The sequence below is a fragment of the Fulmarus glacialis genome, unplaced genomic scaffold (genome assembly GCF_000690835.1).
Source record: "Fulmarus glacialis isolate BGI_N327 unplaced genomic scaffold, ASM69083v1 scaffold3855, whole genome shotgun sequence".
Classification (NCBI taxonomy): Eukaryota; Metazoa; Chordata; class Aves; order Procellariiformes; family Procellariidae; genus Fulmarus; species Fulmarus glacialis.
This window is the reverse complement of record NW_009212167.1, coordinates 9590-24815: the sequence shown is the minus strand read 5'-3', so window position 1 is coordinate 24815 and position 15226 is coordinate 9590. Positions and strand designations below refer to the sequence as shown.

Genomic DNA, 15226 nt, shown 5'->3' with positions numbered 1-15226 from the left:
GCTGAAATATAATCTTTCTTTTGTTCAGAGAAGGGCTTGACCTTCTCTTTTAGTAGCAGAGTGATCTTAGATCACTTCTGAGTCAACATACTTCATAGATGCTATTTCCAGTAGATGCTGAGTGATTTTAGAATGGTATTCATGTGGGCTTTCTAGTAAAATTCAATTACAGAGGAAAACCAAAACTATATTGGTTTTTGAGCTGTCAGTGCTTTTAACAAGGAGCGATATTATTACTCCTTAGCAATTGGTTATTTGGAGGAGGGTGGTCAAGTATGGAAACCTTGCTTATGAGAATAATATTCCTAGTCTTCAAGAACAATTTTAAGGCCCAAATATTTTCTGCAATAAATATAAATAAATTTCTATTCTTCTTGTGCACATACCTAGCAGTTTAAAATGCAATGTTTGTGTTGTCTTAGCTATAAGATATTTACCTATATTTTTTAAAATGAAATTTATTGCAAAGCAGGGAGCCTTTATGCTAGTCTAGTCTTGGAGCTGCTGTGCATGCATTAGCCATACATCCTTAAAACAAGGTAATCATAATGAAATGCTTACATTCAGCGATTAACTTGAATGGCATCATTTTAGTAGAACACCCACTCTTTAAATACCCATTTCAGACATTTGAAAATTGATTGAACTTCTGAGTACATTTGATTTTTGAGCTTAAAGTTTACGTAAGTTCATACTTGTGTAAGTACTTGTATCAGCATTTTTTCTTTTGTTTGACTACCAGACATATTGAGAGAAAGCAGTCATACCTGTTTTAATCTAATTTTTAAGATATACTCTCCTTTCCTCAGCAAATTCTGTATATGTATTACAGCTAAATACATCTTTCCTGAACTCTCCAGGTAAGGTGTTTTCACATGTTTCTATTTACCATAGCCTCTTGCTGGAAACAGTGCTTTATATTCTAAGACTACCTTTCTTTTGCCTGGCTATATCGGACTGGTGGCTCATGGACATGCTGTTATTGACTTAATGGAATCAGCGCTTTTTCCATGTGTCATTTTTCAGTGATGACGCACCAGTTTGCTGAAGTTCCTGAGCATGAACTGGCACTTTGTATTATTACTACAAAGCGGTATTTCCATAACACCAGTTCTCAAGGTCATCTTATTCTGTGCTTGGGATATCCTCTTTCTGTATTGACTTCCAATGTAGGATTGCCTTCCAATTTTGTCACTAGCAGAAGTAATTAACACAGTCCTGGTTTTGTGCCAAGACCATTAATGGAAATATCAAATAACAATCACAAGGCAGATTCACAGGGGTCTTTACTAGTTACTTCCCCATGTACCATGAACTTTACATTTTCAGAGTAACCCATTATTGCCTTCCCTTTAGGCAGTTCTGTATATATGTTACAATTGAAATACTAAAGCCTGCCTTTTCCAGCTTAACTGATGCAAGAAACCATTCATTTTAGACCTATTTAACTAGATTCGTATTTCCATATACCTCTGGAAGTTCACTCCTTTGTTCACCTTTCTGCATTTACAACTACAAAAAAAGTCTTTCCTTTTTTAAATTTTTACTGCAAGATCTCCATGAGCTTCACTGGGGCAATTACCATTTCATTGAGAAATTTTTTACCTCTGAGGTGTAGCTGACAGTTGGCCGTTCCATTAACATTTCCTCTGCTCAAAAGTTAAAGCACCACAGGATATCCAGTTAGGTTTGAAGCTTTTCTCTATGATTTTTTTGTGCCCTGCATGTAAAAACTTCCACATATTCTTGCACTATGGGCTTAAAAATTGCAGACTTTCCACACAAGTTTTGACATCCTCAATTCAATTGATTTCAGTAATTAGTCCATGTAGTGTTTCAGAGTTTGTCTTTTGGAATCTGAGAAGCTCTTTGCATACTCCTCAGTAGAGAAATCCCTTGGAATACCAGGATCCAAACACTGTCACAGCCCATATTCTCCAGCATAATTAGGAAGCTGCCTCTTCCCATAATGGCATCTTTTTGTGGTAGTCTGTTCTTCTGAAAACATTAGAAGTCTCTAACCACATCTAAACCTGGTATCGAGGGGCAGCAAGGGCAGGGCTCTCCCTAAAGGAAGGCAACGCAGGAGCCAGTTGTAATAACAGAACTGGCAGAGCCTTCATCACCAAGGGCCAACCCGACTGAGGTGAGCAGGGCAGACCCAGAGATGGGGGCCAGGTTCAGCCAAGATCCCAGATCCTGAGGCATGTTCATAGTGAGGAGACAGGTCCCAGGAAGTCAATCCATAGATGAGAGTTAGGATCAGGTCACTGGGCGGGTCCATGGTGATGGGGCCAGGCTGTCAAGGCAGAAAGCCAGTCCATGGGTGGCCAGAGCTGTGGCTGAGCTAGAGACCAACACCCCTACAGCATCACAGGTCAGGCCAGGACTGAAGTCCTGGGGCTGAGCTTAAATAGAGCTCCTGGCCCATGGGTGCAAATGGAGGCCCCAGGCGAGGCTTACGGAGGCTCATTAGGGCTTATTAGTGCACTTGGGGCTCTAACACCCAGTTTGCTGCAGGAAATACCTATTATTAGTCAAATGTAATCTCACGACAAATAATAGTTTAACCTATGTTGTTGTTTCCTATTTTTTAGATTCTTACATGTTTCTTTTTCATAATTAGGCACCATTAGGACTTGGGGTTTTATTACTCAATGGAATATTCAGTGTAACTAGTTCAGGCACGGCTGCTATTCCATTATGGTTCACTAACTCCTGCAACAGCGAACTTCACCACTATCCTGCAGTAGGCCAAATTTCTGTCTCTGTCTTTTTTGTTGTTTTTTAAACTATCAGCATGCTGCAGAAAGAAAAGGTGTATATGGATGTTTCTTTATGCTTATGAGAGGTGCATTCAAATCTCTTAGCAAACCATGCTGCCTTAGCAGGGCTTTGGAAGTTAGTTAGAGTCTTCTCTTTGCTATGGAGAGGCTTTAACTGGGTCAGACTTTCAGATTATAATTTTCTTAAGAAATTACTCATCATATTTAACATGCTTAAATTTGTATGTGGCATCAGATTTAGCAGTCCTGTCATTTGTATGTTACTAGCTTGTAGATTAGCTGTCAAACCAAGAAATGTTTATTAGGCTTTTTAAAAATTTTGTTATATGACTAGTGGTGCTGGATGTGAAACCATCTTTTCTCTCTTAAAAAAACCGAACAGAACTTTAAAGATTATTTTGCAGCATTGGTTAAAAACATTCATATTTTATGTATACATGCATAGGTATGTGTGTATATATATGTGTATTCATATACATGTAAGTACATATCTATATTTTATACATACATACGTTAATTTAAAAAAGGGGGAAATATCGTTTAATAAAAAATATCCTAAATGGTATTTATATGTGTTATTTATGTTATTTGTGTGTGTTCACAAGAAGCATGATCCTAGTTGATACTTAAATCTTGTTTCATTTTTGGCATAATTTCTACAAAACTTCCCTAGCAAAATACATGTCTGCTAGCAGTGGTAGGAGTTGTGGCAACCGTTATAAAGCTCCATGCTTGGTTCCCAAGAGAAAAAGCATTTTTTTCTGTCAGCGGTGACTGCTTGACCGTTTAAAACTTAGCAAATTGTTTTTAGAAAATTATATTCTGGGCAGCACACAGTGACATTGATGGATCCTGGAAGTAGCGTTCTGCTGATGCTTACTAGCTGGTTTGTCGCCAGTTAACGAGGGGACGTTCTACCAAATTCACTCCTTTGTAAAATGATCAGTTTCACGAATGGGAAACTGCTTAGACAACCTGAACAGTCCTGGTTATTTTTAGTTCAGGATCTTCACAGAAACAAGCTATTTAAGAAAGGGGCAGGCATACATGCACTGCCAGTCTTTTTTCTAACTTTCCTTCTGAGATGACAAGGCAAAGCAGACTATCATTTTTAACATTAATGATATACTTTAAAATAATAATGTTAACTCAATTTTGTTCACCTGTAATTTGTGTCGAGAAACAGCATCCAGAATTTCTTGAAAGGTCTGTTGCAAGGCTGAGATTTCCTTCTTTGCAAGTAAAAATTTGCTTTTTTGAGAAGTTTTGGGGGTTAAACAGGAAACGGGAGCACAACAGATAAGGTGATTGCGTTGTGTGTCTTGGGGTTTTGTTTTTTTTCCAAATGGGAAATTAAAAGCCTTTGAAATGTATTTTTTTTTAGGTCGGCACAATTTATAAGTCCATAAATATAGAGCGAATGCTGCCCAAGAGAAAATACACAGGAACTGTTACCCTGTGTCTGTTTCGCTAAAAAATCCTTTATCTTTAGTTCAAAGTAGAAATTCAAGTACCAAAGTGTGTATATTTTGGAAATGTTGTATGGCCATTGATCTTTCGCATGTGGAGAATGCCTAACTGTACAGCAGGTATTTATTGAGGTGGCTGTAGCCACCTGGCTGGATGGTGACATTCTGGCAACATGTGCGCTTTCCAGTAAATTCATGGTGTTGAAAGAAAATTGTCGTTTTGTGAGGACAGTGCTCGGCTCTTCCAAATATCATTGTACAGCATCTATAGCTTGCCTTTTAAGATACAGGGAGTTTCATAAATCATGAAAATAAGTGTACTTTTGGCAAAACTACAGACACATTTCTGATCTTGTTTGAAATGCTTTGTGTATACTGATATTTTTATTTATTCGAGATCGTTTCAGATTTTCAAATTAATAAAAATACTTCAGCAAAGCTATGAAGTGTATAAGTTTAAAAAGAAAAAAAAAGGAAGCAGAATAACCTTTAGCCATATATCCAGCCTATACAGATAGAACAGATGCGAAGATGCTGTAAAAGAAACAGATCTACCAATTACATTGCTCTGGGAACCTTACGTTCCAGCTATTATGTAGAGATGCTGCAGAGACTCACTAATAACACTACATAAATTTTATCTTACATTTAGCTGCCAGGATGCACATCTTCAGTCCAACATGAGAGAAGTTTTGCATTTCACTGGCATAGAAGGAGTTGTGTTGCAATTGTCTTTAATTACCTTGCCATCATTTTTAGTATCATGAGGTGGAATCAAAGTTCATGGCCACACACATGTAGGACGAGACGTGAATCAGGTCATACCTCCTCTGCACATGTGAGTGCCATACTCCTTCAAGGAAAAATTAGATTAAATCATTCTTAGTGTCATCAAGCATTAGAAATGAATTAAAATATAATACATGGATCACAAGGAAAGAGAGTCGTGTACAAAACTGTTAAGTGTAGAGATCAAGGAAAGTCTTTACATTATTGTTCTGTTAAAAGGAAAATTTATTTAGTGCATCGGGATTTACTTTTGGTCTCAAACTGTCACTGAAGTTTGATCCATTTTGATCTTGGAATAGTCTGAGTATCTCAGAGACTGAGATCCAAGTTTACATAGTTGTTTTATAATTGATGAAATCTGCACCACAAACTTGACATTATGATATTTATTCTCTAATGTTGTTATGTTGTAGGTATAATCCAGCTGGGGCTGTCTTATATTGTCTGAAAGAGCTTTATACCACAAGTGGCAAGCAGAAGCCTGTTAAATTAAAAAATCCAAACAAAGGCTGTTTTCTGCAGGACTAAACAGGCCTAGTTTTATTCAAGCTTTTCCCATGGCATTAGTCTTCACCCTTACTGGGGAGACGGTGCTTACTTTTCTAAGTTTGCACTGTAATGTGGTGTTGTCACATGACAGTTTATGTCAAAGGAGGAACCATGTTGGTCAAGTTTAGCTAATCTAGTGCAACCTACCATTTCAGATGGGATTATATATCTTTTGACTGTTTGCGTAACCCTAGACATGAGTCATGTTTTAAGATACAGTTTTTAAATATCTGAAATTCAGAGGCTTTTGTAGACTCAGTTACATAAGACTCATTCTCTGAGTCAGTTCTAGAGGAATTGAAAAAATGCCACCACATTCCTGAGGGGAAGGTGCTGATCTTTTGAATGTGTCCAATACGGCATGTTATTCTGGGAGAAAGACTAAGTAATGATCTTCACCACATTCAAAATTAAAGAGAGAGACACGGGTGTTTCTCTGTTTGCTTGTTCTAACTCTATGCATTTTCCAACATTACTGACTTTACTGGTGGTGAGATACAGAGGGTGCTGACCTCAGCTTCAACACCTCTGGGATGCTGAAATGCCGTGGGGGCAGGTACTTTGTAAATAAGCCGGCTGATTTGTATCAGAGCTATTGCTGCCTTTAAGGACTGTCCTGCTATCACAGGGTTGTATCATACTCCAGTATTGCCTTGTGCCTGCCTAGGAATGCCTTCTGCATGGAGAGAGACTCCTTGGCAGACTTCCTAAATCTGCACTAAGTCAGTGAAAGAAGTGCTAGTGGGATTTAGGATGAGGATTGGTCTATGGCGCTGCAGGGGACCAAGGTACAAAGACATTAGTTCAAGTCTAGCTGATGTGTTACAATTTAGAGCTGAGATAAATGTGGGTGATTTAGAATGTTCAGGGCTTATGATCTCTGTTTTTGCCAAGTTGAAAGGTAATACTGTAAAAAGAAACACCTCTTCCAATCCAAGGAACATTCATGTGGCAGAAACAGAGGTCTTCCATTATTCTTTCTCGTGAGTAGTGGCATTTTTTATAGTGTGTTTTTATAAGACATTCTTCATATCACTGGAGGGGAGTGTGCAGTTGCAGATATGTTAGAATTAATAATTCAGTCACATCTCACATACAGTAATGAATATTTTGCATGAGTGCCAGTTAATTTGATATAGCTGAGAAATGAAAACATAGCTGACACCTGAAAGCTGCTGAGATGGTCAGAAATGTTTCAGATACATATGAGACTCTTTATTTTTCCTTTTGGGTAGAGGAATATAATGTTTTAACTGGTGAATAAGAGACTATAAAGATCAATAATTCATATATTACTAGCATGTATACAAAACAGCAGATTATTTTATTTTTACCTTAAGTATCTGATAGAACTTGCTGCTTTTGTTTGATTGGAAAAATGTTAACCTCGAGTTTCTGGAATGGATAGGGAACAGGAGTCTGTTATTGTAATGATGTATCTTATACGATACTTGAAATTCTCAGGGAACTGTTTAAGTTGACAATTGCAGACAAATTATGCAATACTGCAGATCAAATCTAACTAAATAGGGAATGAATGGGCTGAATATTATTACCTGAAAATTACTACTAAAATAGCAACTCAGCTGGTGTGTGCACGGGCAACAAAGTAGTCGTAGTTGTCTTTTAGTCAGAGATGTATAAGTCCTAAAGATTCTAGTAAAAATAGACACTAAACATACTTTCAGGATGTTCCATGAAGTCTCAGCTTTCTCTTGAGAACAAAATGCTACATGATTACCATTTGGATTAAAAGTCATGAAGAAAGTCTGAGAATTTTGAAATGCAGACCAGTGACTGCCAGCATCCTATCTCCTTTGTCTGGATTCTGGACTAATGATTGCTCTATGTTTCTTGTAAATTTTTAATCCAGTTTAAGATACTGGGAGAGAGCACCTTTTTTCAAGCTTTCTGAAAATGAGTTCTGTTGAAAAACACCAAACTCCTTCACCTATGAAATGCATATATATATATATATATATACACACACACACACATATATATATAAAAAAAGGACTTTTCCTTCTACTGATATTTAGAAAGAATGTTTCTGCCCGTTTGCTTTAGGAGATTTCATTTACTGCCACGACCTAGAATTTTTCTGTTTATGGAGTCCTCTTTTACCTAGGACTAAAAAAAGTCAGTGAAACTTCAGCTATGTATGCAAGAGTACTTCTGTTGGCAAATTTTACAGATACACAGATGTACACCTTAAGTAGGAGAGTTGAATAGTTTTATGACTTCAAAATAATTAACTATTTGCATCTCTGTATTAATGTGGCATTCTTATTAATGTTGCATGTTAACTTGGCTGGAGTTGGCTAAAATGTATGAGAAAGATATGAACCTGTTAGAGCAGGTCCAGAGGAGGGCCACGAAAATGGCCAAAGGGCTGGAACATCTCTCTTATGAAGACCGGCTGAGAGATTTGGGGTTGTTCAGCCTGGAGAAGAGAAGGCTCTGGGGAGACCATACTGTGGCCTTTCAATACTTAAAGTGGGCTTATAAGAAAAACAGGGAGAAACTTTTTACTGAGGCCTGTCGTGACAGGACAAGAGGTAACAGTTTTAAACTGAGAGGGTGCATTTAGATTGGATGTAAGGAAGAAATTCTGTAAGGATGGTGAGACACTGGAACAGTTTGCCCAGAGAACGTGTGGATGCCCCATCCCTGGAAGTGTTCAAGGTCAGATTGGATGGGGATTTGAGCAACCTGATCTAGTGAAAGATGTCCCTGCCTGTGGCGGGGGGAGAGTGGACTAAGTGATCTTTGAAGGTCCCTTCCAACCCAAACCATTCTATGATTCTATGAAAATACTAACTGTAAAGATAGCTGAAATACATGTTTTTAATTAATGCTGCTTGTTTGGGTTTTCTCTGAAGCAGGTTGTAAACACCATAATTAATTGGATTTAAAAATGAAATGCTTCAGTTGAGAATCATTGTGGTATGTATGGCATGTCCAGGTGGCTGCCTAAGGCAGGTGATAGTTTAAATGTTGTGGGCTGGGAGACATCTGCATAAGCAAAACCACAGATCAGTCAGATCTGGCTGAAAGCGTGAGTAGTCCTTTCAGCTGTAACTTTCTGTCATTAATACTTCACAAAATTAGTACAACATTTGGAGACGAGAAGTGGCACTACAGATGTGTTATATTAGCTTTCAGTCACAGTCCAGTGAGACTAATGTATATAGCCTGGTCCTTGGAGATACAAAACTATGAAATCTGACCAAATTCAGTGCAGCCGACAGCCTCATCCCTGTACAGCTACCTTGTAGTCTGTCACAGGGACATGGACATTGGAGATCCAGACTGACACAAATTAGCACTTCTTGTCAGGATATGTATGTACCCCGTGCTTGTATGACTCTAGCAGCAGTAGTATTACTTAATTGAGCCTGACACTTTTACAAAGAGAGGCAGAATCCAATTTTTTTAGGACAGTAACTTATTGACGCCAAGTTCAAAAACTTTTATTTTTGTCTGAGACAGTGAGCTTTGAGAAAAATATGTCATTTAAAATTATATAACTCCCTTCCCTTTTGTAATCACTCTTGGATATTTTTGTTGTTTTTTTCCAGACTGGAACAAACGGATTGAATACAAGCCTGGTTCTGGCAGCATACCTTTGTTTCCCAGCATTCATCTAGAAACATGTGATGGACCAGTTTCCTCAATACATACCACCATTGAATTGCAGACCAATTACATTGGAAAGGGCTGTGATCGTGAAACGTACTCAGAAAAATCTCTGCAGAAATTATGTGGTATGGATATGGCTTTCAGTTGATATAATAATAATATTTTTCCAGATAAAGCACCAGTTCCTTATGACCTGTAAGCATGCAATACGTGGATTTAGCTCAGCTGATTCGTTTTGGATTGTAGCAATGAAAATGAAGGGAGCGGTGATATTTGACTGGTTCTACATTTTTCTTTTCCATTTGTTTTCACTCTTTTTCATACCTTCTCCCTGCTTTACTTTGATTTTTTTCTCCCTTGCTCCTCTTCCCTTCTCTATTTTCTCTCTTTCCTCATTCCACCTCTTTCTCACTCTTTCTTCCCTTTGCTACTAATACTGGTGTGACAGTGTAGTGAGATTTCAGGTATAGATTTACCATCATAGGAAGACCATAGGATTTGATGAGAATTGAATCTCCATCTTGTGTTTCAGTCTTCCTGACTCAGCTATCTGTTCTGCTGCTAAGTACTGTGCCAGAATAAAAATAAACAAAAAGTAAAGGAACATTTGGGGCAATCATTTGAGCAAAAACATTTAAGAAACATGAATTTCAGAAAAGAGGTATCCTGGTGGAGAAAGGTTTCCTAATTATTTTCCTCCCTTTTCCTGCTTTTTGATAACTTAGTTTAAAAGATACAGATTATTTTTGAAAGGTAGATTAAATGCTTGAGGACACTGCTGTATTTTTGTGACTTAAAGATTATGTGTATGGCAAAGCAATGGCCACACATTAAACCATTTATCTTTTGCCTTTTGAGATCTGCTGTCTCTCCTCCTCCTCTAAAATCCTATCCTCTTAGAGTCCTCATCTGAAGCCCTGATGGTGTGGAACATTGATTCTCATCTTCCCCAAAATGTCTTTTTACCTGGCTCCTGTCAGAACTACAGTAGCAAATGTACATTTTTTTCCATTTAAATACATGGATTTTGGTTTGTGGTGCTCTGCTGTATGGCTACATTTGCTTTGATAATCACACAACAGTGTTGCAGATATGTTAAGATCTATACACTAACCTTTAAGAAATAATTTTGTAAATGAAAATTTTCAGCCAGTGTTACCTCCTAGAAAAGCAGGAGAAAGCCCGTCTGCCAACAGTATGCATTTTCATCATGTTAATGACATTAAAACTGAGAGGTTGAGCAAGGCTATGTGACCTATGGGAACTTGATTTCACAAAATACTATCATTTTAATAAAAATAAGTGTTGTAGCTAAAGTCAAGTACTTTTGCCTCGTGTAAGAACCTGTATTGGCAGCAAAAAGAACATTGCTTTATTCCTGTTACAGACCTGAACTGCAAGTGGCACAATTATTCAGAGCAGATCACTATGTACAAGATCTAAACTACCAAATGATTACATTGACATAAAACACTAACAGCAACTATATCGGACGATATTATCATTTTAAATGTAGGACCGAAAGTAGGTACTTTCTGCTGGTGTAAAATTCCTTAGTTGAGGAAGGTCGTGCAAAGTATAAGGGGTTCAGTTCGCAGAATGTGGCTTGACTACCTCACCCGCTGACACTTAAGCAATAGAAAAGAGAATTGCAAGTTTTCCTCTTTTTCTCCGGAATAAACTAGATGTTTCCCGAAACTAGTCCAATCTTAATTCATTGTCTGAGCTATGTGTAGGCCCCAGCTTGTCATCCAACAATAATAAAAAATAAAGAATGTATAAAAGACACAATTTGGGCTGCAAAAACATATCCAGAATAAATCTCACTAGAAAAAGGAATCAGTCAAGGGGCCTAGAATATGGTGGAAAGACAACTATGGTGCTGTTGTCTTTCCCTCTAAATGTAGATAAAATAGAAAATGATGGGATTGCTAATTCTCACATATGGCAGTCTGGAAGCTGAAATATGGAAACACTGAGTAGCAGATTCAAGGCCATGCTCAAGCTAAGCGGGTAGATCCTGCCCTCTCTCCTTTATCCTGGGTTGTAGCTTTGCAGGAGGCTCAGAGAAAGTTGTTGATCTGATTGAAAAGTAATAATTTGGGCTTGGTTTTATTTGGATGGTTAGCTTCCATCTAAGCCAACAGTCTGGTCCATTTGAGCAAGCAGCACCAGTACGTGCTTAACCTGGCACAAAGTTTGCAGCATGAACGTGAAGGGTGGGGAGAGGAGGTGCAGCCAACTCCTTAAGTTGCTTGTGAAAACAAGAACTTCAATAAGCAAGGAGTACCTCAGGGGCCTCAGTCCAAAACTGTGCTTAATGCAGTGGCTTCTGCATTATTCTGGAAGCATTTTAGAAGAAAAGGGCATCAGCCCCTACATTTTGGAAGGGCACTGATCCAGTAGCATGATAACACTCTTCTGGGAACACCTCCAGGTACATCCTGTTTGTATTGCTCCAGGTCTGTGTACGGACATGGCTGAGCAGCTTGGCACGCTGGTTGCATTTATTAGGATAGAAACAGTATGATTTCTTCCAGCTAAATCTCCCAAGCACATAATCCAATAGTTGTTGTCAGGGCAGGATTAGCACATGCTAACAGGATGAGGCTCCGAAGTAACCCATAAATCTCCATAAAAAGACGGGCAGATAAAGTAGAACCTGTTGAGCTTCGTACTGATTACCCAAATGCTCTTACACAAGCCTGACCTTAAGTTGGGAAAATAAGGTAGTTTAATTAAGCACCTCGCTGAATCAGAGTTTAACAAGCAATATGAGGGACTTCAATTTTGCACTTTTCCCACAGATTCATTCTAGTGGAAAAAATAGATCTTTCCAAATTTTTATGGCCAGAGTTAGACAGAAAAGTAAGGGATGAAACTTCTTTGAGCCCATAATTTACCTAATATAAGCATGTGCCCGTTTGATATACACCATGGTGCAAGCAATTTCTGTTCCTTCTGTAAGTTTAAAAAATGACCATAAAAATTAACACAAAAGGAAATTGATTGAGAAAATTATGGTTTTAATTGTGTTCTGTGCAAGTAATTTTATTTTTTAGTGGCTTGAATTAAAAAAAAAAATAGAAAATTTATCACAAATTGTGCCATCTGGAGAAATTGAGTTTGATGTATTCCTGTTGATAACATCTGTGTATTAAGCAATGCATTGTGGTGTATTATCCAGAATTAGAATTTGTAAAATACACTTTGTCTCTGTGCTCAAATTCTGAACATGTAGGTGTTAGATTTGATATTACTATCACTTGAAATAACCTCATTTTATGGTAATAAATTTTGGAGAGTTGTCTAAGAAATTCAGTTACTGAATGATATGAATGTTTTCATATCATTACTATAATACTTCTTAAAAAATCCATAGGATACAATTCTACACATTCTTGGCTTAAAATTCTACACTCCTGCAGAGAGTTGGGATCTTTTTTCTCTCCTTGGATGCTGAAGGAGGGTGGGATATCTGACTAGTTTAGGATTTTTTATTCAGTTGTGGTTTGTTCACCATATTCTGACTTGACAAAGCATCAACAAGAATACAAAGATTGTTTGTGCTTTTTACTCTAGCAAGCATGCTTTCTGCTCAGTGCTATCTTTCACCAGCTAAGTAAAGGCTCTGGGGAGCTCTTCACATCTTTTTAAAAGTGTCTGACAATTGTTAAGCTGTAAGAAAACACAGAGCTACTGTAAAGAGTTGTGCTATTTTATCAGATCTTGGCACCACAGTGTTCTCCATTTCTGTTTTTTTCCCATGAATTCTAACAAACAAATACTGTGTAGCTGGGGACCATTTTGCTAATTATTTACTTGTGGGTTGTGTGTGGTGTGGGGGCTAATCTGAATTGTGAGTACCACTAAAGTCTTAGACCGATCATTAGACAAGAACACATGGAATTACAGCCATCACTTATCTGCCAGAAGCCGCATTAAAGTGATATTATCTGTTTTAGGGTGAATACTCTGTATGTATTGACATTCATACCAACATTATTGTGAATATCCATGGCTATCTACTGGACATTGTCCTACATTTATCCTCACTGTACTATATTTTGCAACACATTATCCCCACATACCATGTATCTCCATGCTGTCAGGGAGGGTAGATGTAAAGCTTCCCAGCTGGATGTAGAGAATTTGGGTTTAGTCTTAGCAGTTTTAGTTGTAGCACTTCTTGAAATAACTGAAGAAATGCCATCAATGAATTTTAGAAAATAATGAGAAGTTTCAAGAAAGATAACTTTAAAATGTTTTCTGTAGTTTTCTGTGCAATACGTTTAATCTAGAGAACTCTTATATAATGTGTATATGGGATTTAACAGTGAAACTAGGAGGACTATTTGGGTAGTAAAAATAATCTAAAGAGTGTGAATCAGACTTCTGGCCTATATTAAATTAATCTTCACAGCTTTTTCATTAGTCTTTCATCATGTTATTCATTATATATCATTTGCAGGAGCTTCCTCAGGTGCCATTGACCTGTTACCGTCTCCCAGTGCAACAACTAACTGGACAGCTGGGCTTCTCATGGATAACAATGACATGATTTTTAAATTTGATGGAAAGCAAGGAGCCAAAATCCCAGATGGAATAGTCCCGAAGAATTTAACTGATCAATTCACCATCACTCTGTGGATGAAACATGGACCTAGTCCAGGATTAAGAGCTGAGAAAGAGACTATTCTCTGCAACTCTGACAAGACAGGTGAGTCTGTGTATTGAAAAAATGTTTGGCAAAGGGCATAACAATGTTAGTAGGGTGTTACCATCTCTCCTCAGTTAATTTGGTCTGGAAAAAAGTTACTAAGCTGGGATGGTACCACTCTAAGCATTGCTGACTTGATAGCTTATTGAGGGGACTGGTGTCTACCTAAGGTTCAAGCACTGGTTCTATTCTTGGATAATCTCTGTGAACATATCTGTAGGAATTGATAGGAATTGGTCGATAAAATAATTAAATTAGGTTTAATTTTTTTATTATTTAGATTGGGAAAAACAGTTCTAATTCTTCATTGAAACTAGTTAGATTAAATATTGATTTGGATTTTATTTATTAGTTTGGACATAACACTTCCATAAACAAAAATAATACAGCATAATTCGGGAAGATGCTTACCATATGTGGCTTCCCAGAGAACCATAATGATCCATGATATTGAGAAAGTCAATTCTTTTGGGGTTTTCTATTTGGTTGGTTTTTGTCTTTTAGGTGTAATATTGCTTTTAAACACTTTCACCTAAACAAAAGTGTTGGTGACAGTTCAGATCACTGATCTTATTGGTCCCTCCTTTCAGAGATGAACCGACATCACTATGCCCTGTACGTGCACAACTGCCGATTAGTATTTCTGTTGCGCAAAGACTTTGATCAGGCTGACACCTTTCGTCCTGCAGAGTTCCACTGGAAACTGGATCAGGTACCTGTGGTTTTCTCTTACTAGTAAACCATCCTTCGCTTCATGCCCTTTAGAAATCGTATAGAACAACCCAAATCCTAGCATAACTGCTTTGGGAAATCGGAAGTCCATTGCAATTATGCCGCAACTTGTAACTGTTATGACTCTAATTGGGACCCACATAAAAAGGGATAGATGACTTAAATTGATTGAGTCATTTAATACAGTAGGTTTTTTAATTGAGTCATTTTAAACAGTAAGTAGAGGTTTATGTCCTTTGGCAATGGATAGAGAAATGACATTGCATATAGTTCCCTCAAAGTTTTCCATTTATCATTAAAAAAAACCTACTTTATCAGCACAATGGAAGTGATGGAAACCTTTTCAATAAAGAGTATGCTGACACACAGAAAGGCATTTGTAATATATTGTAAATCTAATCTGTAGACTTTTACTTTCATCTGCTGTGCTGTATGTAATTTCTCCTTATTATGAAGAGTATATCTCAAGGAAATTATTATTAAAGAGGTACGAGTTGCCTTTCATGGATTTATGAATTCTAAGCAGATAAGGATCATTT

The 15226-nt window shown here is 37.5% G+C and overlaps 1 protein-coding gene across 1 annotated transcript in view; it reads left to right on the top strand.

Annotated features, from left to right (window-relative positions):
* Nucleotides 1-14667, top strand: part of LOC104076771 (calsyntenin-2-like) — a gene marked incomplete at both ends in the record, with an annotated part of 28374 nt that extends 13707 nt beyond the window's left edge. Inside the window, 3 exons of the mRNA XM_009577762.1 lie at nucleotides 9175-9360; nucleotides 13707-13955; nucleotides 14546-14667. Coding sequence (XP_009576057.1) covers nucleotides 9175-9360; nucleotides 13707-13955; nucleotides 14546-14667 — 557 coding nt within the window. The remainder of the gene's footprint in view (nucleotides 1-9174; nucleotides 9361-13706; nucleotides 13956-14545) is intronic.
* Between the last annotated feature and the right edge of the window lie 559 nt (nucleotides 14668-15226).